At 46.8% G+C, this 22,605-nt stretch overlaps 2 protein-coding genes across 5 annotated transcripts; one reads left to right on the top strand and one right to left on the bottom strand.

Moving 5' to 3' along the window:
* Window positions 1-3,259: 3,259 nt before the first annotated feature.
* Window positions 3,260-15,022, top strand: LSM14B (LSM family member 14B). 4 transcript variants are annotated; one of them, XM_059862266.1, is made up of 10 exons: window positions 3,260-3,582; window positions 7,651-7,814; window positions 8,158-8,293; window positions 8,764-8,880; window positions 10,672-10,842; window positions 10,967-11,044; window positions 12,031-12,192; window positions 12,364-12,517; window positions 13,204-13,383; window positions 13,727-15,022. In XM_059862266.1, the coding sequence occupies exons 1-9, from the start codon at window positions 3,300-3,302 to the stop codon at window positions 13,373-13,375; spliced, it is 1,437 nt and encodes a 478-aa protein (XP_059718249.1). In that variant the 5' UTR covers window positions 3,260-3,299; the 3' UTR covers window positions 13,376-13,383; window positions 13,727-15,022. The 4 variants fall into 4 exon arrangements, with proteins under 4 accessions (XP_059718249.1, XP_059718248.1, XP_059718251.1 ...); XM_059862265.1 differs by having other exon boundaries at window positions 3,261-3,582; window positions 10,964-11,044; XM_059862268.1 differs by lacking the exon at window positions 8,764-8,880 and having other exon boundaries at window positions 3,261-3,582.
* Window positions 15,023-16,943: 1,921 nt separating this feature from the next.
* PSMA7 (proteasome 20S subunit alpha 7) lies at window positions 16,944-22,385 on the bottom strand. Its single transcript, XM_059862269.1, has 7 exons — window positions 22,228-22,385; window positions 20,870-20,996; window positions 19,915-20,039; window positions 18,490-18,612; window positions 18,044-18,163; window positions 17,432-17,494; window positions 16,944-17,171 (listed from the first exon to the last, which is right to left on the bottom strand). Exons 1-7 carry the CDS (start codon window positions 22,321-22,323, stop codon window positions 17,079-17,081), a joined length of 747 nt encoding a protein of 248 aa, XP_059718252.1. The 5' UTR covers window positions 22,324-22,385; the 3' UTR covers window positions 16,944-17,078.
* Window positions 22,386-22,605: the final 220 nt, after the last annotated feature.

Genomic DNA, 22,605 nt, shown 5'->3' with positions numbered 1-22,605 from the left:
TTCTACTTATTAATATTTCCAATTTTTGTTCTCCTTATTCCATTCTCCACCCCTCATTCTTCCCATCATTTTAGTTTCCTTCAGTTGAATTTACATGCTTTTTTCTTTATTCCACTTCATCAGCTTTTCTTTGTGTAGAATAAAAATCCTTCAAGAGTGGATCCTTTTTTTCCTTCTCATGTTTTCTGTTTCCCCATCCTATTCCAGACCTTCCTTCATTCTGGGCCTCTTTTCTGCTGCCCATTCCCCACACCTCTACAGAACAGTGTCCTGTACTTGGTCACCTTTCCCTCCTTCCCTGCAACTACCATAATCTTATTTTGAAATTACTGCTTCAACATCTCTTCCTTTAGGGCTGAAGCATTTCTCTCTTCCTTTATACCACTTGTTTTGTTTGCCACACCCAATTCTATTTTCAGTTCCTCCATTTTCCATGCTTATTTATTTTCTTACCTCCACTTCTTTTTTTATTTTTGCCACCAATTGCAAAGGCATCCCATTGTCCCCAGGTGCAGGAGGTGATGCTTCAGCAGGCAGTGCCTGGCTCCCTTCCTCCAGCAGCTGGAGCTTGTTACAGGGGTTCTGGCAACTGCTGCTCTGTCCTTAGCTCTGCCACAATTCACCTGAGTCAGTTCAGCTCACATTTCCATGGACGTGGCCATCATCCACCACAAAAGCTCTCTCACCATCACACAGCTCACAGATTGTCATCACTGCAGAAAGGCAAAGGTTTCTCTTTCACCTGCTATGAAATGTGCTTAGATACATGGCTGCTTACCCTCTCAAATGCCTCTAGTTGCCTTCCAGCTGCCACAGGCATCTCCTGAGTTCTGGCAACACAGGTTTTGCTGTAAATAAATTAGCTTTGCAGTTACATGGTGTGACTGCACCCTACCTCCACTCTCCAAAGACCACAGGTACCTGTAGTCCAAGCGGCTGGTGTGTGAATCCTGTGTCTGCTCTGATCACGAGGTGCCTCTCTGCCAAATTTCTTCCTACAGCCACGGTGAACTGCAGTCAGCATCTTCATATGAAGCCAAATGTTCCCTCTTCATATGAGGGATGCCTGGGATAGCACACTTGTCATGAATTTACACAATGAGAGATGCTCTTTGCTTCCTCCTTTCAACACTTGGTGGATGAGGAACTGTAATTTTTAGCAGAATAAATAATACTAACAGGCCACTTAAAATGTCAGGTGTCATATTTCTTCTTGCTGATGGCTGGTTATCTCTGACTGTTGTCAAACACAAGATATTGAGGAAATTCATTACAATAAGAGTATCTTCCAGAAGCAGGCTGATTTATGCCCATGGTGATTATAACTAAAATTCTGTATGTTTGCATATCTCTCCTTACCAGTGTATAGGTCATGCCAACTTGGTGTAGTTTTCATTTTCCACACTGCTTTAATTAGCCTTCCTGGAGGATCCACATCACTGTATTAGTACATGTGACTGTCTTTTTCTTCTCTAGTATTGAAAAGGAAAAAAAGAAAAAGGCAAAAAAAGTGAAGGAATAAAACAATCATGATAATACCTTGTGTTGAATAAGTAACAAAGTACTGGAACTTACAAGTGCTTATGAACCAGTGACAATTTGGTTTGCATAAAGAAAAAAATGAATTGAGCTGCAAAACCTGGAGCCCCATTTACTATTTCAAAAGAAAATCTTAAAAATGGAAATAAGAAACATCAATTTAAACATATTGTGGAGTTGGAAGATGTTAACCAAAAGAGGGAGTTCTACTTCTCTACCTTTGGCTGCACTATTGACATAATTTTTTCATTATAAATAATTTTTTGTGGCTGCCCCAATCTGAGCAACCACATTTTTTCTATTTTTTTCTATTACTTTCCCTATTATTTCTCCATTTGATCTTTTCTACACTCAAAACTAGACACTCCTCACACAGAGGAACTAGAGGTGTTTTTTCATTAGGGAAGTTTCTAACCATCAATTTGCCCACTAAAGGGCAGTGTTTACTGCAGTAAAAAAGGAATCTCTGCTTTCCCTCTGTAAGTTATATTAAGGCTGAGCTAAAAATCTAAAAAGGTTGACTTTAAGGGCTGAGTTTCTTATTCAAAATTACTGCTTTCCCAATTACTATGTTTTGTTTTTTTTTTTTACTTTATATTTTTTAGGAACTCTATGCTCAATTTAACAAGGAGAAGACTGCACATATGTACGAGTGGAAAGGAAGAATCTGCCCTGTTCAAGCAGGGGAGATCTGCTCTTCCGGCTGTATAAACAGCACGAAGAGTAGCACTATAAAATACATAAGGTCACAGGGCAGACAGCTTGGGGCACTGGGAGAACAGCTCTCCGAGCCATGGTGTGCAAGGACGCGGGGATGAACCTGTGGGCTGCTTTCTCCCGTGTCGCTGTTGTATCGCTGATGGAAGGAAGGATGTAACCAAGGCTTGGGCGCCTGCAGCTCCAGCGAACCTCCCTGCTGTCAGACAATGGCTGCCGCTGCATTGTCCCCGGCTGCTGGCTTTGAATCTTAATTCGAGTCACACAAATTAGCGAGATCTGTGCACTCTGACCCGCTGCCCGAAACGCAACTGCACTGCCTGATCCCCGTGCAGCCTCTCGCCGGTGAGTGATTTCCCCTCCGTGGCCATGTCTGCCAGATGCTGCCGGTTGTCTCTCATTGACCCGCAGATGGCCGGGGAGCCGGAGAGCTCCCGGGAGACGCCGCACGGAGCGGCCCCATCCTCCAGCTGCAGCCTGGCGCGGGGTGACCGCGCTGGGGTGACCCGAGCCGGGCCGGGCCGGGCCGGGCCAGCAGAACAAAGGCCCGGGGAGACCCGCACAGGGCAGGGCCCGCCGGGCACCCGTGGCTCTGCCAGCACCAACCGCGGCACCGGAGGGAGAAGGGGCTTGGGCAGAGGCGGCCATGGCTGTTCCGTGACGGGAAGGCGATGGTGTCCTTATCCCCGCGCTGCGTGACAGCAGCTCTGCCACAGCGGCGAGAGGTAATAACACCCGGCGAGGGGCAGTGCCACACAAAGGGCAGTGCCATCCGGGCGAGGAGCGGTGCCACACCGGGGGCAGTGTCACAGTGCCACCCTCAGCCGCCCCTCCCCGCGCGCTCCCCTCAGCCACGGCAGCGCGGGAAGCCAAGTGCGCGCGCTCCCGCCCCGCCCCGCCCCGCCCCGCCTGGCCCCGCCCCGCCCCGCGGCGCACGTGGCACCCTTGCCCGCGCTGGTCACGTGACGCGGGCCCCGGGTGTTCCCCCTCCGCCCCTCCCCGTCTGACCCCGTATCTCCCGTCTGGTCAATAGCGCGCGGCGCATGCGCGGTAGCGCATCACGCCCCCCGCCGCCTCCCCCCGGCCCGTCTCCCTCCGCCCTATATAAGGCGCGCGCGGCAGGGTCCCGGCTCCGCAGTGCGCGTGGGCGGCGCGGCGGCTCCGCGCGGCTCTGGGACCCCCTTCTCCCCGGCTCCGCCGCCGCCATGAGCTCGGGGACCCCCTACATCGGCAGCAAGATCAGCCTGATTTCCAAGGCGCAGATCCGCTATGAGGGCATCCTCTACACCATCGACACCGAGAACTCCACCGTGGCGCTGGCCAAGGGTGAGGCGGGGCCCTGTGGGGGGCGCGGGCGGGCCTAGGCCGGCGCTGGCTGAGGGGACGCGGCGGAGGCCGCCGTGCCGGGAACAATGAGCGCGCCCGGGGCCCACCCGCCCCGCGGGGCTGTGGTGGGGCTGGAGCCCTGGGTCCGGAGCGCTGCTGCTCTCCGTGAGTCAGCACTGACAGGGGCCGCGCCGGAGGGGCGGGCAGGGCCCGGGATGCTGAGCAGCTCGGCTCTTCCCGGGAGCTCCCGGGCAGAAGCGCTGCCGGCAGCGCTGGCTCCCCTGGCCATTGTCAGAAGCGGGGAGGTGACGCTCGGTATCGCTGTGCGTGCTTCGGTTCCCCTCGCTCGGCTGTGCCCGGCTGTGTGTCGGTGCTCGGCTCGAGGAGGGCCCCAGGCCGGCGCTGAGGAAAACAGTTGCTGTTGTTGTGTCTTTGTTCCTTCCGTGATCGATAACTGGACTCTGCTCAGGTGAGGAGGGTGGGAGCTGCTGCACAGAGCACTGTGGGCCACCTGCACGTGGGTCTGGCTCGCCGACCTTGCTGGCTCCCTCAGCGAGGCTTTACATATTGTTTCCCTGTAGAAATGCTGATCATTATCTTTGCAACAGTGTCATTTGGGTTCAGTTGTCACCTGTGCTGGGAACTCCTGTATTTCATCTCCGTGCAACCTGTCATGTCTTGTTTAGTCCCTCAAACATGAACTTACTCCTGTACTGCTTTTCAAGTCTAGCTTGGCTACTTCACCTCATGTACATCGGCGTTTTCTTTTCCTGAGTTTTGTCCTTCCTTATTCTGGGAAGTTCGCGCGTTCTTCATTGCCTGCAGCCAGCCATCGGGGTTGTCCACAAAACAAACACCTTTTGTTTTGAAAGGCTGCTTGCTGGCAGGAGGTACTGACTTGCCAGATTCACAACTACCTGCAAGGCAGCCTGTGCCCCAGTGTTTACCCAGCATAATGATGTTTATATGATGTTGGACATTATTTAACACCCATTAGAGTGTTTTCTGAAGTTAAAAATGTGAGTTTTCTCAAATTCACTTTTTCTGTAGGAATGTAGCTGTTTATTTAAATGCACAAATGGAGCTGTTTGTGTTAGTGCTTGGCTCAAAGTACTTGAGAGGCTGCTGGAAGGATGCAGTTCCTTTCCTGTAGGTGTAGAAAGGTCTTCACCTTGACCCAGCAGCAATAAGAAATGCTTCTTATGTAGTCCTGCCTTACACATGGCACTTGCTTCTTCAGAGCTGGTGTGTTTCAAAGGCATGTGTGATTGAAGTGCTTTATGATGTGAGTAACGATATGCTCTGGATAAGATTTCTGGCAGTTCTTGTATTTATTGGTCTCTCAGTGTTCAGTTTTGATGAATTGGAATGCCTAAGAAGTGGTTGTTGCAGTAGGTGGGGAATACATTTTTCTCTACCTATAGAGCTGTTCTATAAACTTTACATCACAAACCCCGCTTTTCATTCTAGCTCAGAAGGGTTTTTCAAATTTAGAGACTTTATAGCAAAGCAAAATTAGTGTCAGAATTACAAATGTAGCAGCAATGTTGAAGTTAGTCAAGGCAGTATCAACCTGGTGTGTGGTGTCAGTGGTTTAAAACACTTGATCTCTGAGGCACTAGAAGGGCCATGAATTACTGACATGATGTTGAGGTATTCCAGACTGCAGGTAAATTGTTGTTAAACCCTGGATGCCACTGTTTAAATACTTCCATGTGGAATGCAAGTACCATTCTCTTTAGTTCTGTCATTCCTAAAAAAAAAATTAAATTGAAAGAGACCTCAGGAAATCTGGTTCAGCCTCTCACTTGAAGCCAGGATGGCTTCAATTGATTTATATTTGTTAAACCTCAATACGTGCACAGAATCTTAAATGGTGGAGATTCCATGGACTTAATTAATCACTACAAGAAAGTTGTCTGTTTTGTTAGAGGCTAAACTTAAATTGCAAACAAAGGAAGTTTAAACCCACTGCTGTCCTCTCAGGAACTTACTCCCCCTTAAGTAGAAATCTGAAGAAACTGGAGTTTTTGAACAAAAAATATCCATGTAAGCTCTGCTTTCCAGTCAGTCATGCTGTGCTTTCTGCCCCTTCTGAGCTTAATCTCAACAGCCTTACATGAGTAGGAACTGTGTTGTAAACCAGGAGCTGCAGTGTTGTAGGATTGATTTTCTCTTCATCTTTAAGCAGTTGTCAGTAACTTCATGGTAGACAGCCCTTCCCACCTCCACAGGAACTTTAAGCTGCACTTTCTGCTGTGCCAGAAACAGTTAAACACCTAAGGTGCAGGGACAGGCAAGCTCAACTCCTACAGCCCTGTTTTGTCTACAACAAGGACTTGGCTTTCCACACCTTTTGTGTTAGAAACCTTGGGACCAGCCAACTGTGAGGCTGCCTGGGCAGTTTTGGGCTTTGCAGGTCATGTGTTTGTCCGTGTGGAAGATGATGGGCTGATCACGCTGCTTTCCAAGTTAGCTATGGAATCCTGCAGGAGCCCTGGATACCTTTAGTGCATCTTGCCATGAGCTGTAATAATCCAATTTTGAACAGAGAGATCAGTGGTACAGTTCATGTCCAAAAAGCTACAAGCATTGCTTTCAGTTTATAATCTGCTTCTGGTTGACTGGTTTACAGCTGTAATATGATCAAACAGCAGCTGGAGATCTAAAATAACTTGGAGAGGTTATTTACCCTAGGAACTCATGGAAGATGGCCATTGAAAGGAAGTGACTGACAGCTTGTCCTTGTACCAGTGAAGATCCCCTTCCTGTTAGGTGCAAACTGAGGTGCTGAGCAGTGTGACAGGGGCATTCTGGCATTCACCTGTTCCTTGGGAGCTCACCTGTCTGTTAACAGGGGTGAAGGTCATTTGTGGCACTAAGTGCTGCCTGATGTGAGGTGATCCACCTGCATACACTCTGGAACAGGACTCTTGAGTATCCCTGGCTACAACTGCCAACACTTCTTGTAAGTTAGAAGCAGGATGGTGTGCCGGGGATGCTCAGTGCATCCACTGCTGGTGTTCTCTTTCCTGGGAGGATGTGGTGCCCCCATCTGTGTGACAGGAAGAGTGGCTTTTCCTGGTGGAGATGTTTCAGTGTTTCTGTGATAACCTGTTAGAAGCAGTTGAGGGAGTCCAATACTGAGTTCTTCCATTGGCAGAAAATGTGCATCAAGCCAGTATGTGCTGGTATTCATCTGAACTGGGAGTGCCTCTCAAAGACAGAAAGCAGCCACCTAGTGAACTTGGGAGTTTCTGTAACTTGTGGCTGAAATTTCAAGCTTTTACCTGTCAGTGCCACAGTGATGTAACTGTGCTGTTTTCCTGTGCCAATAATCCAGTCTGACCTCTTCTTACTTAATGGCTCAAATTAGTTTATGCTTCTACCTAGTAGTTGCCACAGTCAGCTGAAGTCTTTTTCTTTTTCCACTCTGATGTGTGACATTGTTGGTTAGTGTCTGTTCAAATATTCTGGTAGTTGGCACTCAGTAAAGCCTCCCTAAGCACTTTGATTTATCACTGATGGCTTGCTTTGTAGTCACATTAATCATAAAAACAGTGACACTGGAGTAGAGAGGGAATTTTAATAGGAAGTTTTTATCATTGATAAAACCACCTCTATCTGCATAATAAAGGTATGAAACCAAAGGTGCAGATTTGAGCTCTGATGGCTTCTGTGATTTCCCCCTGCTGCTTCGGGGGCCTCTCCGGGTCTGGTGCAGTTGTCTGCAGCTGAATGCCTGCATAGGACAGCTGCTGGGGAGGGAAGGAGAGTACAGCACTGTGGGGAAGTCCTTGGATTTGGAGTAGGATTCTTCACTCCAGCTGGTCTGTGGTCTTTACCTTCACAGCTTGATATAAACAAAACTGTTTACACAGGCTGCTGAAAAAGTTGGCATTTGAGGGAGCAGATGTGTGTGAGAAGGAGATTGAGGGTTCTGGAAGTAGCTGTTGTTGTTGTTACAAATGGCAAGTGTTGAAGGAATACTTTTTAATTGCGTGAACGTGAGCTTGCAGAGTGCTGCAGTGGCAGTTCTGCACTAATGTCACCGTTTGCATGCTCCAGTGCGATCCTTCGGGACCGAGGACCGGCCCACAGACAGACCGGCTCCTCCCAGAGAAGAAATCTATGAGTACATTATTTTTCGAGGAAGTGACATCAAAGACATCACTGTCTGTGAACCTCCAAAAGCTCAGCATACTCTGCCACAAGATCCTGCCATTGTCCAAGTAAGTTAGCCTGAAGTGTTGGTAAAAAGCTGAGATTGGTGTTGAAAGATTGCATTTTGGTAAAAACTTATGGAAATAAAGGCAAGTTAGTGTCTCCAGGAACCTTCAGATTATTTCAAGCATCCTGAATTTTGTTGTAATGTTTAAAGTAGCATCAGCATTAAGACTTCAGTCAACAAAAGCCAGAACTAGCTGAGAATGCAGGAAAATCATAAAGAGGTAAACTAACCCTTCTTAGAATTTACTTAAGCTTTAGTAATGCTGTACATGAAGTAAAGAATCACTGCCAAAGCAAGTTGACTACTGGGCACTGTAAATGGAAATGTACTTTGTCTTGTTACAGTCTTCACTGGGCTCTGCCTCTACATCATCCTTTCAGCCACATGTGCCTTACAGCCCGTTTAGAGGTATGCCACCTTACAGCCAGCTTGCTGCCAGCTCTTTGCTTAGCCAGCAGTATGCAGCTTCCTTAGGTTTAGGTAAGTACAAACTTTACTTGCTAGAATAGAGGGATGGTCTTGTATGCAGCTGTTGTGAAAGCAAATAACAGTAACACCAAACTCCTTGCCAAGTGTCAGGCTGCAAGGAGCAGTGAATAAGCAGCTCACAACTTTGTGCAATGATTTTACTGCAAGGAGGCCTATGTTTTGCTTGCATGTGCACACACACACACACACACACACACACACATGAAAGAAACAAACTAAATAGCTGAAGTTTCTTTCTGGAATTAATGGGAATACCTGACAGTTGAGGCCAGTTAATTTCTAATCTAACACACCTCACATCACATGTAAAAAGAACTTGTACTTCCAGAGAGGACTGTAAATAAGCTGCTCTAATGCTGTTCTAGAGAATCTTGTATCTCTTTCCAAGTCCTTCAGATGTTTCACTACCTTGTATCTTATCCATGTATCTCTGCTCTCTCTTCTTCCCTCTATCTCTTTAGAGAAATTGGTAAGCCCTCCAGCATCAGCAGCTGCTTCCAGCCCTAGTTCTTCTCCGTCTCCACAACCTGTTTCAGAGCCTGACATGTCTTCAGAGCCCCATCAGCTCTCTTCCAAGGGTAACAGCAGTTTGAGGACTCCAAATATTTGGAAGAACTGCATGGCACTTGCAAACACTGTTCTTGTTAACCCCTTCTAGAATGATAGTGCTTATATGGGTAATGCCAGTAGAACTAGTTTGTTCTCAGCTTTTTTTTGCCTTTCATTACGTGAAGTGTGATTGCTCCTGTCCTAGAAGTATCAATTAGAGAGACAGGAGAAAGGAAAAGTCCAGGACAGTGGATCCTCTGTGTAAGTATCAGGAGAAGGATGAAGTTTAGAGATGCTAATGTTCTGCATCCTGTCCAGGAACATGTGTCACCATAGAGTTTGGGTGAGGAATTGGTCAGCCTTTCCTGGAAAAAGCAGCACACTGCTTCAGTTGCGGGTGGCCTTGTGGTTGGAGACTTAGGCTGATCAAAAATTGGTTGTATTTTCTATAATTGAGGAAACATCAGGGTGGATTTCATGCATGATGGGGCATTGTACCTTGTCCAGACTCCCAGTTAGTAAAGCATGACTAACAATTAGTGATTCCTGAGTAGCAGAGATAACATGGTTCTGGGTGCTTGCTTATATGTGTAAAATCTTCAGAGAATGTTGAGTTGAGATACCAGACTGACCTTCCTCAGAGCAGGGTGACCAGGTGCAGCCTGCATTTAAACATGATAATTAGTTTCATCTGGTTTTAGCTTAAGCATGTATGCTTGTGTTGGCATGAAGCTTTTTACTTACTCTCTGCTTTTGGCCATCTATCTGTACATAGTTTCTCAGTACTCTGGCTAAACTTTGAAACTTTCTCATGTTAAACTTGCACATCAGCTTTGTCCTACTCAATAATCCTTAGGATATGTCTGTCTTCCTTGCAAGTTTTCCAGGTATACATTAACTGGGAACCTGCATGATGTAATCTACTGGGTATATCTCTTGTTGGACTTGGGTCACCCAGAAGTGTCAGTGGCTTGGTTTGTGTGAACTCTTCAGCTTTTCACTTTTCTTGCTCTTTTAATACATTCAGTTAAAGTTTGCTTCCAAGCAGTTCTTATGCATAACTACATGAACCTGTAGTACTCCAAACCTTCTAATTAAACCTAGAATGCAGTGTTTCTTCTGAGTACTGAAGACTGTCACTTTTTAATATAATTGGTGTAAGGTATACCAAACCATGAAAAGTATTTACATGTTTTGTAGTGTGAATAAATAAGCCTGGATGGAAGAGCAACAGAAGTCTTGGTAACACTTTGGCCTTGACCAAGAAGGAATTTAAAAGGGTAACTTTGAGATCCTGGTCTGGTTTCAGGTTTTCTTTGTCTGAAAGCTCTAACAATAAGCAATGAAGTTGAAGGACTTCTAAAAGCGGCTTACAAAAGGGGATATAGCTGAGGTGCTTAAGCTTTTGCTGCAAAACCTTTTTGACAAAGTGGGGTAACTTTGTTGAACAGTTTCAAAATGGTGAATTTTTGTTTCAGATTTGAAGTTAAAGTAGATTTAAAATAAAATCCTGCATAAAGCAGAAATTAGTTTTTGGTATAAACTGTGAATGACTGACTTGGCTTGGTTGTTTAATGTTTGTCTAACTTGATTTAAGAAATATATGGGTATATTTCCTGAAACTGAGGCTCCAGATGTGAGAGCCATGACTTGTATGGCAGTGGTGCCTTACCTAGTGCCACTTAAACTTAGCCTGTAAAGATGCACACTCAAGGCTTTGAGTCATTCTTGACCAAATGGTTTCTCCCTAGAAGTGGGCAGGGTTTGAATGGTGTTGGCTCATTTTCTGAGAGGCACTTAGTCATTGGGATTTTTTCCAGGTGCTGGCTTTCCTTCTGTTCACCCAGTCCGCAAAAGCCCCATGGTAGAGCAGGCTGTCCAGACTGGCCCAGTTGACAGCATGAATTCCCAAAAGCTGCCCCCAGTGAAGGTGACTCCGGGGATTCCGCGCAGCGCCCGGCAGGTCCCGCAGGCCAACAGCAAAGCGAGCGGTACGTACACACCGCTGCAGCCCTGGCTGCTGGGCTGGAGCAGCCTTCCAAGGTGCACTGCAACCCTGAGCTGGCTGGGGATTGTTCTTGTGCTCCTTTAAAGTTTATCCTTCTTGTTCAGTAGATACAGTTCAGGCAGCACCTGTGCAAACCCAAGGACAGGTGAATGATGAAAACAGAAGACCTCAAAGGAGAAGATCGGGTAGGTTAAGCTGACGCTAAACAGTCTCAACAGCCTGTGAAGGCAAGTGGTGTTAACTTCAGTGAACGATTAACTGACAGAAGACTGGGAGAAAGCTTTGGGCATCCAGAGATGTTTCCCTAACAAAACAGCTTCTGGAGTCGCAGAAGTTCAGAACATTCCAGGGACAGAGTTCTAGCACCTTTTCTAGAAAGTTGCAGGTATGTCATAAAAATCAATGCTGTGACTTGGCAGCAGCAACTTGATTTCTCTGAAACCTCAAGTATATTTACTGGGAGAGGCAGCCTGTTTGAGACTTTCCAGAGTTTTTATAACAGAGAGGAGCTATGGAACACTCACCTCCATAGAGCAGAATTCTTATTTCAAAGTGGCAGTACAAGCATGGGCCAGAAGAAAGTGACATTCAAAGAGGTTTCTGCCCAAATAAAAGGAGAAAGGAGAGGAAACAACACTTCAGACTCTCAGGTCTTCAAATTAATTAGTGTGTAGAATGGGTTATAGCTTTTTCAAAAAGGAGTGGATAGCATCTCAGTTGGAAACCAGAAACTAGACAGAGCACAAGGTCCCTTTGTGGGTAGATGAGTCTTTTGCTGGATTTTCTGAGACTTCTCTTTGCCATCAAGATGGGTTTTAGGCTAATTACAGTGCTGTGTTTGCAGGTGAAGAGCAGACAGATAATTTTCCCCACCTCTCTCAGCTTTTATTGCTGTAGTGCTTGTTCTGACTTCCTCTCTGCACACTGGAAGGAAAGTTGGGTGCTCTCTTAGTGGTAAGACTGACATCCAGGAATGCTGCTCAGAAAGTTAAAGTGTTGCTGTAATGTGTCTTCTACAGCCAAAATCAGAAGTTGCTTTCAAAGAGGTGTGGCCTAACCACAGGACTGGAAGCCAGAAACTCCTGAGTTCTGTCCCTGGTTTCCTCTGGTCTTGAGCAAGCCATGTAACCTCCCTGTGCGTTACCAAGTGTTTAAACTCTCCTGCTTTCAGGAAACAGGAGAACCAGAAACCGTTCTAGAGGACAAAACAGACCAACTACTGTGAAGGAAAATACAATAAAGTTTGAAGGTGACTTTGACTTTGAAAGTGCAAATGCACAATTCAACAGAGAAGAGCTTGATAAAGAATTCAAGAAGAAACTAAACTTTAAAGGTTTGTGCCTTCATTAAATATGAATTGCTGAGCTAGTAGTAAACACTGCATAGACAAACTAGTTTTGAAAAACTGCATGGTTACTTCTCAAATCTTGTTTGAGGGAGCAAGAGAACAGATGGCTCTGCAATGTGTGCCTCAAGGAGGTGTAATACATTTCATTATCTTCAGATGACAAAGCAGAGACGGGGGAAGAAAAAGGGGACCCTGGAGTGGCAACCCAAAACAATGATGGTAACGCAGAGGAGGACCTGCTGGGGCCCAACTGCTATTATGATAAATCCAAGTCTTTCTTTGACAACATTTCTTCAGAACTGAAATCTAGGTGAGTGTTTTTTAAAAGCTTGGTTTTTAAAGGGAATTTCAGGCATAACATTTCAGACATAATCTATGTGACATGGTTTAATTATTTAAAAATTTTAGAATAGACTTTAGACAGGGAATATTGCCATGCATTTGGTAGCTCACAAGTGATGTGAACCAAGCTTCATGCAGTGAGATCAAACAAAAAACATTTCAGCTGATATGATACACTTGCCTAAACTATGATAAAGGAGTTTCCATTTCTGTTTCCCAGTACTGACTTTGAACCCATTGATTTTAAACAAATTCCTTATCTGGCTTGTGGGAGAGGAGGCATCAGGGTCATGCTGTACTGAAGGTGCAGCTGGCAGACAGGAGTGACCTAAGCCTGGAGGTGGGGCAGAGAGGTCAGCTCTGGCTGTGGAAATGCAGTAGGTTAAATGTTGGGAATGTGAAGGGAAAACTTCTGCTTTCACTACCACCACTGATGCTATCAAGTGCCTGGAGAAATGAGACATCCCTTTAGTGTCAGCATGAGGGGTTCCCTTGGCTCTGGTGTGGCTGCAGAGGGGATGGGTTAGAGCAGGTTCACTGCAGCTGCTGCTTGTTGCAGTGCAGCTCAGCATAATCAGGGGTTTGAGGCTTCCTCTTTAAGTGAGCTGGTGGTTCTTTAATGTTTGTGTTCAAGCTGAACTCAGCCTTGCTCAGTTCCAGGCGCACCACGTGGGCTGAGGAGAGGAAGCTCAATACAGAGACCTTTGGAGTGTCTGGACGGTTCCTTCGTGGCCGCAGCTTCCGAGGTGGATTTCGAGGTGGAAGGGGGAGTGGAGCAGCGAGGAGAAACCAAACCACTCACAGAGCTGGTACTGGCAGAGTGTAACTTCAGAGGCAAGTGCTCTAGCAAGAGTAAATACTCTGAGCCAGGTTTGTCTCTTACTCCTTGACTGAACTGTCTATGCAGTCTGTTTTGCCCTCCAGTCACATGGATATATCAAGAATTGTTCCTCATTGGATCTGATTGATATTTCTAAAGGGTAGAAGGAGATAGGGGTGGTTTAACATGTTGATTTCTTGGTCTCACCTGTCTGAAAAGGCTCAGCTCAAACAAGCAGCTTTTTGCTTCTCTCTAACTTAGCATTTCAGCTGATACAGGGGTATGAGCTTTGCTATTTCTCTTCTTGGGAGAAGAACCCCTTAATATCAAATCTAATTCTACCTTTTTTCTGAATAGGTTCAAACATCTCTCCTGAGAGAATGAAACTGTATATAAAAAGAAAACAACCAACTGCTGCACTAATGTGGGAAAATGGTTCATATTGTTTACTGTCTCAGCTCAAGCGACAGAATTTCATGTACTACTGCTTATATTTTGGACTTACTTTGGACCAGCCACTGTCTGCTGGAATATTTTCTGGAAGAGGGAATGTGTTCAGGGGTACCTTCTTCAGGGTGTCTTTTCTTTTTGTTTGTGTTTTTCAAGTGCAGACTAACTTACACGGTTCTTCTTTCTGGGTCTCTCAAGGCTGCTATAGTCTAAGCTCAAAGTCAGACTCCTTTTCTGAACCCTGGAGAAGAGAAATCATGCTGTTTTAACACGGAACCAAAGCTCACTTGAAATAAACCAGCTATAATTTGTTTGTTCTGAGTAACCAAATGGATCCTTTGGTGCTGCTGGTCTCACGGATCTTGGCAGCAGGTTTGAAGTAGCACTTGGTATCTGGAGAAATGGATTCCTGGTGCTGAGGAGTTGTGTATATTGTCACTTGGGAATACTGGAGTGTTGATCATGTAGTAGTGTTTCTGACTGTACAGCTGTTTGTGGGCTGCTGCTGGGCTGGAGGTACCACAGGACTGTGGCTCTGCCTTGAGCTGCAGGGTGCTGGGAATGCCTGGGGCTTGGAGCTCCTGGCTGGAGCGTGAGGACACCATGTGGGATGGGAGCAGTGACTGTCCCCACTCATGTGCAGAGTTTTTGGCAGTAGTGACTGTCTGGGAAGGAGACCTGAAGCTCTGACTCGTTTGCCTCAGTTTGTACCTCGCTGGAGGCAGCACCAAATGCAAACAGTTCTCTGTACTCTGTAGACTGTGGTGGAACTCTTTGGAATGTTTTCATTCAACTAGGGATGGGAGACCATATAATGAAGCTTAACAGATGGGCATGTTTAATTTCTTTCCTCTATACCCCCATACTGTAAATAGTTTAGTTGTTTTTCTTTTGTTTTTAAAAATCTGTATGTGGGGAGAGGGCTGGGAGGGAGGGGATACCTTTGTTTGCATGAAATAAGTGGGTTAAATTGCTATAGGCATGTGTCCCGTTTTTGGTTGGTAGGGAATTTTGTTGAAAAAGCACCTTGATGACTGAACCCCTTACATAGCTCAAGTTTTTTTAGTTATGCATTGACCTAGGTTACTGTAAAAGCTTGGATTTATTTTTGTAGGACTTTATTGCTGAGAATTAGAACATAGCAGTGGGGCTGCTCTTTGGAGTAATGTAAATTGTAATTATAATAAACATGTAAATGTTTAATGTTTCCCTCCACCTCTGTTCTGTACATAGCTCCATAACATCACTCCCTACACCTCCTCTGGCACCTGTCCTTGCAGGGCTCCCATCCAAGCTGCAGAAAACCTGGCTGCAGAGCTGTGGCAAACCTGGAAGTGTTACACAGTATTGGAAAAAGGCTGAACCACCCAAATCAGGCACTGCACATTGTACTGTTGCCTGGTTCCCATGCTGGGACTCAGCCTTGTGAGGGTTATGTTACTCCAGCCTTGCAGAGGGAGGCCCTGGGGTTCCCCTGGAGCCACTGCTGCTGCTGCAGGCCCTGGCTCACACCTCTGAGCTGGGCTGTGCTGAAATGGCTCACTCAGAGCTGCTCTAATTTGGCTGCTGGTGAAGCAGCCACTGTGGCTCTAAGTGTGGAGATGGAATTGCACTGCCCTGGCAGAAGATGGGAGGAGAAATCCTCACTGCTCCTGTGTAATCACCATTATTCACATGTAGCTGTGCCTTTTCAATTGAGTAGGATCAATTCCCTTGTTTCCACAGTAAAGCTTCAGCTCCCAGGCATAAGTACATCCTTGACACTGCTGAAGTTTGTGTGAAGCCAGGTGATTGCCTGGCTCCTGCTGTCCAGGAGCAGAGGGGCCTGGTGGCTGTGGCTCAGCCCTAGGGCTTGTTACCTGTGAGCCCTTCTTCCGCAGGAGCACTGGGGGCTCAGCTGCAGCCCTGTCAGCTTCCCCATGGAAAATTCCCAGTGTGAGGACCATTGTAGTGACTTGAGCAGGAAACCAAGTGCAGCTTTTTTTACTTCAGTGTTCCAGCCCAAGGGCTGATAAATTAACCTGGGTTCCAGGACCACGCTTCCTCTGGCTCTTGTGGTCTGATGTGTCCCTGAGCAGCAGCACCACTGCTGCTTCCCTGTCCTTGATGCCTGTGGGATCCTCTGCCCACACTCTGCTGGGCAGCATTTCCCTGTAAACAGCTCCTGGCTGGGAGAGCCCAGCCCTGTGAGCTCTGCTGCCTGGAGCAACCCTGCTCTGGAGCTCCTTGGTGTCCTGAGCAGGGGCTTGAGTACCAGAGCTGCCCCTTCCAGGTTCCTGGGCCAATTCAATCCTTGCTGTGCCTGCTGTCACCCCCAGTCCTGCTCTGGCCCTGTCACACCCTCTGCTGCTTCCAATGGCAGTTTGCTTCTACCCATTTGGTGGATACAAATGGGGAAACCTTTACAATAAAGGAGCACCTGTTCCTATTGCTTCAAGTACTGAGACTTGAGAGTGTGAGCTCAGGTGGGGAGGGGCCTGAGGCTCCTCTGAAATGAGGAAACAGCTCAAACCAACTCATGGGGTAAGAGGTAGAGAGGAAGCATATGAGGGCAAATACCAGAGGAGAAAGTGGAGGAGCTACAACTCTGTTCTATGTAACACTTGCTATAGTTATGGTTTAGCTCCTGGTGCATAAATCCCCTCCAGGAGCCACACCAGAAATGCTTTACTCTGACCCAGACTTGGAAGCACCAGGCCATGCACTTCTGCCCTGGGCATGTGCCTGCAGCAGCACATTGTCATGCTGACCCCCAAAACACAGCCCCCTCTGTCCTGGCCTTTAGCAGTACAACACACACCTGCTGTCACAGGCTGCTGCAAGGCTGACCCAGCCTTTCACCTTGAATGATGCCCATTAGGGAGTAAAAACCCCAACTCCATATTAGTTATGTTGAGACCATAATACAACCCCCAAGACAGCTGATTAGGGTAAAAAAAAAAGGCACATGCTGAAAGCTGAGACAGTGCAGAAAAGAACCATTAAACAAAGTGAAGTGTCCAGGGAAAAAAAATGCAAGCAAAGTCTCTGTCCTTTAATGGGTCACTGCTGCTGTTCTGTAGCCAACCAGATCATGCTGGGTAATTAAAATCCAAGGAACAGACAGGGTTTTTTAAATAACAGCTTTAAAAAAAAATCAGTAGGTTTATTGTAGATCTCAAGAGAGCACAGTATGAGTAACTGGAATGCCTACATGTCTATACAGAATAACCCATCACTCGAATTAAAAAGAAGCAGCTAAGCGGGTGCATTTCATTCATCATGATGTTTTCTTCTGTTTTTTCTTTTCATTTTCTTCCTTTTCCTTTTCAATTTCAGCCACATACTTCTCAATTTCTTCAGGGTTTAGGATCTAAAACAGAAACATGAGTGGTGATCCTCAGGATATCAATAAACTTAAGAGACATTCATGGAAGTGATTCTAGTTCTGCCATGGGAAGAACTGCTGTTTATCTGAAACCAGGTACCTGCTGCAGACACAACAACATTCCTTGGCCACTAAGAATAAACTGAAGTATTTGTCAGTGCAAAATGTGAGATTAAGTTCAGGCAGATCAACAAGGACAGTATCAGAGACGGGCTCAAGGGGAGAGAAGCAAACAACAGCCTCACCTTCAGCGGCTGCTCCCGTCTCATGACTGCCAGCTCGATGTTCTTCCCACCAGACTGCACCACCTGCATGAGGCAGAGGGAAGCTTTAGGAGCCTGGCCAGGAATTCACTCCAAAAAACCCCTCTCAGGTCTCCTCAGAAGGAGAATAGATGTGGATGGGGTGTATTTCACTCCTTAGCTCTTAAGCTCTCAACACCAGCAGCACTAACTCTCAAAAGGGTCTTCACAGTGATGCCAGTGCCCTGGGCAGATGGAGAACACCTCAGCCCCACCACCTGACCTGTGCTATTTTCTGTATCTTAAACTTCAATTAAAAAATAAAATATTCAGCATGTGCTTTAGCACATCTCTGGTGCATTTGTGTTAACACCCAGAACTGAAGTCTGTTTTCCTCCCCAGAGCTGCTGGTAAATTCTGTGTAAACCATGGAAATTGTTACCCCAAATATTCTGAACCTTGAATTCAATCCAACACCCACAGCCTACAGTAAACAGATCTCAGAGATCCTTTGCAGTATTTCCTTGGGACATCCACAAATATCTTCCCATATTCACATCTAAGAAGTGACTCTGGACAGTGAAAAGCCACAGAAGAGATGTGAAACAGCCTCACCTCAAGAAGAGCCTTGATGACAAGTTTAATAGTCAGATCATCCGTTTCAATGGCCTCATCAGTGTAGTTTTTCTCCAGGAACTCACGCACAGATTTGGCTCCTCTGCCAATGGCATTAGCCTGGAAACATAAAGGGGAAAAAGAAAATGAATGGGAGTTTAGAAAAGATTTCATTTGCAGAGTAAGAAAGAAACACAAAGTTGTACAATTGCATAATCTGTCACACACAAGGACAGTTATCTGGCACAGGCGGGTTGGTTTTGGGGTTTTTTTGTAAAGCAGGACAAGATTTCCCAAGGAAAGCTAAACTGCAGATGGCCACTCTCAGTACATTTGATCATTAAGGACTTTTGCAGCTGTGAGACAGCACCATCTGGCCAGTCCCACTTTAAAGGAGACATAAACTCACAAATATTCCTTTTCCAGTGGGGACTGCACCCACTCACCTTCCAGGCATGGTAGGTGCCAGAGGGGTCAGTCTGGTACAGCCGGGGGGTCCCATCGAAGTCGAAGCCCACGATGAGGGCGGAGATCCCGAAGGGCCTGCGGCCGTTGCTCTGCGTGTACCTCTGAGCACAAAGGACACATCTCAGGACTTCTGAACACATTTCCAGGCTGCAAAGCACACTCTGAAGCAGTTACAACCAGAAATGCTTTTAGCTGGCTCTCTCCTTTAGTCAGGACTCTGTACCCCATGGAGCCCCTAAGGCAGGCAGGTGAGAGGTGGTTCCTGTCCAAGCCTGTTCCTACACCTGGTTACAGCTTCCAGAAGCACCTCCCCACCAGCTGAGCGGTGCTGAGGCAGCCAGAGCCAGGTCTGCAAGCCCCAGTGTGCCAAAAAATACCACGAGGACACCTGAACAGTTTTCACCAATGATTTGCACTGATTCCACAGGAAATCATGGCAGGTCCTGCTGTAAGCAGGCTACACTGGAGCCATGTCACAGCCCTCCTGGGACACTGCTAGCAAAGTCACTGCCATGTCACACACCAGGGGCAGGGGAGGGCTGACAACCACGGCACCACAGCAGCAGGAGCTGGGCCAGGTGTGTTTGCAACAGGGTGAGAGAAATGGTGAATGTGCCAGAAAGACAGACACAAACGTGAGATTGGATAAAGGAACAAAGTGAAACTCTGGAAGTGGTGCCTTGCTCTGACAGACCAGTGATTATTACAAGAATCACATTATTACCATCACCACTGCTCCAGCAGATCTGTGCATAAGTAAATTAAATTTTCTCTAATTCTCACTGGTGGCTGAAAATCAATTTAATACACTGGCAAATGAGTAATTTTCTCACAGAACACAGCTGGGCATATTTTGATGCTGCAATTCATTATAAATTCATGACTATCAAACACAAAACATATTAAATACTGCACCAATTTGCTCCCCTCTTACCCATCCCTGCAATGGCTTTGCAGGAGTTAAAACTACCAGGAGCCATAAGAAAAGACAGTAACCCAGGCCCACTGTTCTGGGAGTGAGAGGAGCAGGGTGCTCCTGATGACATGAACGTGGAACTGTGCAGCCCTTGCAAGCACTAGTTGCTTTATCTTGGGGGAAAAAAAACTCAAACAGCACTCAATTGTTTTTTTCCATTCCCAATAAACACCCACAATGTGTTTTTTACCAGGTAAGTGGAGTGAGGCCAGAGCACAGATATTTACACCACTTGAAGAAGTGTCAGATATTCCATGCTACACAATGTGTGGTTCATGTTATACATGTGACACTCTAGTCCCACGTGGTACACACCTGTTACACACCTAATTGTACAGCATGCATAGCACAGGCTAGCACAAGAGCACATAAAACATCTCTGTCAGGTCAGGACACACCCTCAGCAGCTCTGAGCAGCCCCAGGTACCTGTTTCAGGCTGGCAATGTAGCGTGTGATGTACTCCACGGTGACGGGGTCCTCCACAGTGAGCCTGTGGCTCTGACACTCCACCCGAGCTCTGTTTATGACTATCCTGGCATCAGCTGTCAGCCCTGAAACGACAGAGTGGCCTCAGAGTCATGAAAAAACCTCAGAACACCAATCTGGCCCTAAAAGGCCACGGGGTCAGTGTCAACAGCAAGGGAAAATCAAAGTAGAGCTCAAACTCTCAGGTTTGCTGAGCATTTGTAAGGCAGAAGAAAGTGGCTAATGCACAAAAATAACTAAAGGATTTAGTTTACAGCTTCCATGTTTGTGAGTTAAGTGACATACACAGTTCTGAACCAGGTAATGGGAATATTACTGACAGCATTCCATATCCCAGCAAATTTGCCATGCTTATTCTCACACACATTATTCCTCTTGCATTCCTCCAGTTTCATCTGCCCAGCAAACCTCATCTAGTTAATGAGGCTACAGCAGCATGATGTTAGCTGACAAAAGTGTGTGACCCTTTAAAAACAAGATTTCCAAGAAATTTAATTCTTATTTTACATTTTAGCTAATGCTGCCATTTTTCACTTACAGCCTTGTTTCTATTAGAGAATTTTTCCTCAAGTTTGTGAACACCCCTGCACATATCCCAGACCCTGGCTAAGGGAGCAAGGCAGGAGAAAGAACTGAGCCTCTCATTCCTGCACACTGAATCTAAACCCTGTCGTTTTAGTCAGTTAAATCAGATCTCCCCTTAAAAATATTATTGACACTGACACTCTATTTCTCCATATTAAAAAAAAAAAAAAAAAAAGAATAAGCTGGTGTGGAAATACTGTGCTTCCCACAGTTCTCAGTCAGTTACACCCCTAATTTCAGGTTCCCAGATTCCATAAACACACCCAAAGGTGCCCCAGTAATTGCCAAAAGCCCTGAAGGGACCATGTACCTGCAAAAGCCATGCAGACATTGTCATCCAGAGCACAGATCTTCCTGACAGTTCTCTCATCCTGCAGCTTTGCCACTGACTTCTTCTCCACACCAAGGACAACAATATCCTTCCCTCTTACTCCAACCTTCCGTGCATGAAAAGAAGAAGTAAAAAAGTTAACCCAGGTCCAAAAATCCTGACAGCTGCAGACTTTACTCAAGTGAGCAGTAACCAAGCACAAACCCCCACGCTGTAAGCATTACCTCAGCTTGAAGTCAGGATTTTATTTCCCACTCAACCCGGAGGCAGGACTGATGTAACAAAAATTGCAATGCATTTCAGGGTGCAGTTTCATCCCCAGTTTATAACAACCTAAATCCCTGTGGCTCCCAAGAGACAGACTCCAGCTCCTCTTACAAACTGTCCTTTCTCCAGCAGCACCATCAGTTTTTCCACAGCCGTGGAACACCCCACTAATCCAGTGGCACTGCTCAACTGAGAGCCCAAGGCACTGAAGATCAGGCCAAGTAACACCTACAGCTGCCAAAATGTTCTGTCTGTAGCTGCTTTAATGTCCTAATTCGTACCTTGAATACACCTTTTCCAACATCACGGAGGAAAAAAAGCCCCTTGATCCTTCCCATTCATTCCCACTGTTTCTTACAGGGGCATGGGAATCAGCATGTTCCAAATGTTTCCAAAAACATTAAATTCAACAAGAGACAAGATGGGTGGTTATATTGCATGCTGTCTCCACTTTTACAGTATTTTTAATTTCTGAAAAAAACGAGGAATCTATTTGGTAATAAATCTTTTTACATTCATTCCCATCCCAAAAACGGTAAATTCTCTTTTTGGTAATGACAATTAAAACATACTAAAACTATTAATACAATTACGACATTTAAAATTAAAACTTATTATTACTAGAACTTATTACAATCACTAAAACAACGGTATTTGCAAATAACACTTTTTTTCTCCTCCCCTAAATAAATGAAAACTTTCATGGAGCAAAAGCTTGGGACAGCTGGAAGCCGGGAGAAGCAATGTACTCCTAAGGGCCTTTACCGACGTGTTCCAATGCACAGGGACTCTGCCTCGTGCACAAACACAGAATACACCACACTCTGCAGCACGGACGGAGCAGGAGAGGATCCCTCCAGGCCTGACGCACCGCCGGAGCCCCGCAGGCAGCGCTGGGCTTTGGGCAGCCCCACGGACGGTGGATCCCCCCGGGGAATCTCCTGCAGCGGCTCCCGCTGCCCCGCGGCCTCCCGGGCCCGCCAGGCCGGGCGCGCAGCGCGGCCCAGCCCCGCCGCGGGCCCAGCCCCGTCGCCCCGCCAGCCCCGCCAGCCCCGCGGCCGCCGACTCACCGCGGTGGAGCCTTTCTTGACCGCCTCCTGCGCGTACTCCACCTGGAAGAGGTGCCCGTCCGGGGAGAAGACGGTGATGGCGCGGTCGTAGCTCATGGCTCCGGCAGAACCCGCACCGTCATCCGGGCGGGCCGGGGGCGGGGCGCTGCGCTCCTGCGCTGCGCACTTGGCGTACGCACTCTGCGCACGCTGCGCAGCGCTCCCGCCGTGCGCGCTCGGCGCAGCGCCCGGCACGCCCCGCGCTTGGCGCACGCACCGTGCAGGCAATCCAGAAAGGTTTGGGGTGGAAGTGACCCCAAAAATCAGCCCGTGCCATGGGCAGGGACACCTTCCACTACCCCAGGTTGCTCCTAGCCCCGTCCAACCCTGACTTGCACA

The sequence above is a fragment of the Haemorhous mexicanus genome, chromosome 18 (genome assembly GCF_027477595.1).
Source record: "Haemorhous mexicanus isolate bHaeMex1 chromosome 18, bHaeMex1.pri, whole genome shotgun sequence".
NCBI lineage: Eukaryota > Metazoa > Chordata > Aves > Passeriformes > Fringillidae > Haemorhous > Haemorhous mexicanus.
This window is presented reverse-complemented; position numbering and strand designations above follow the sequence as displayed.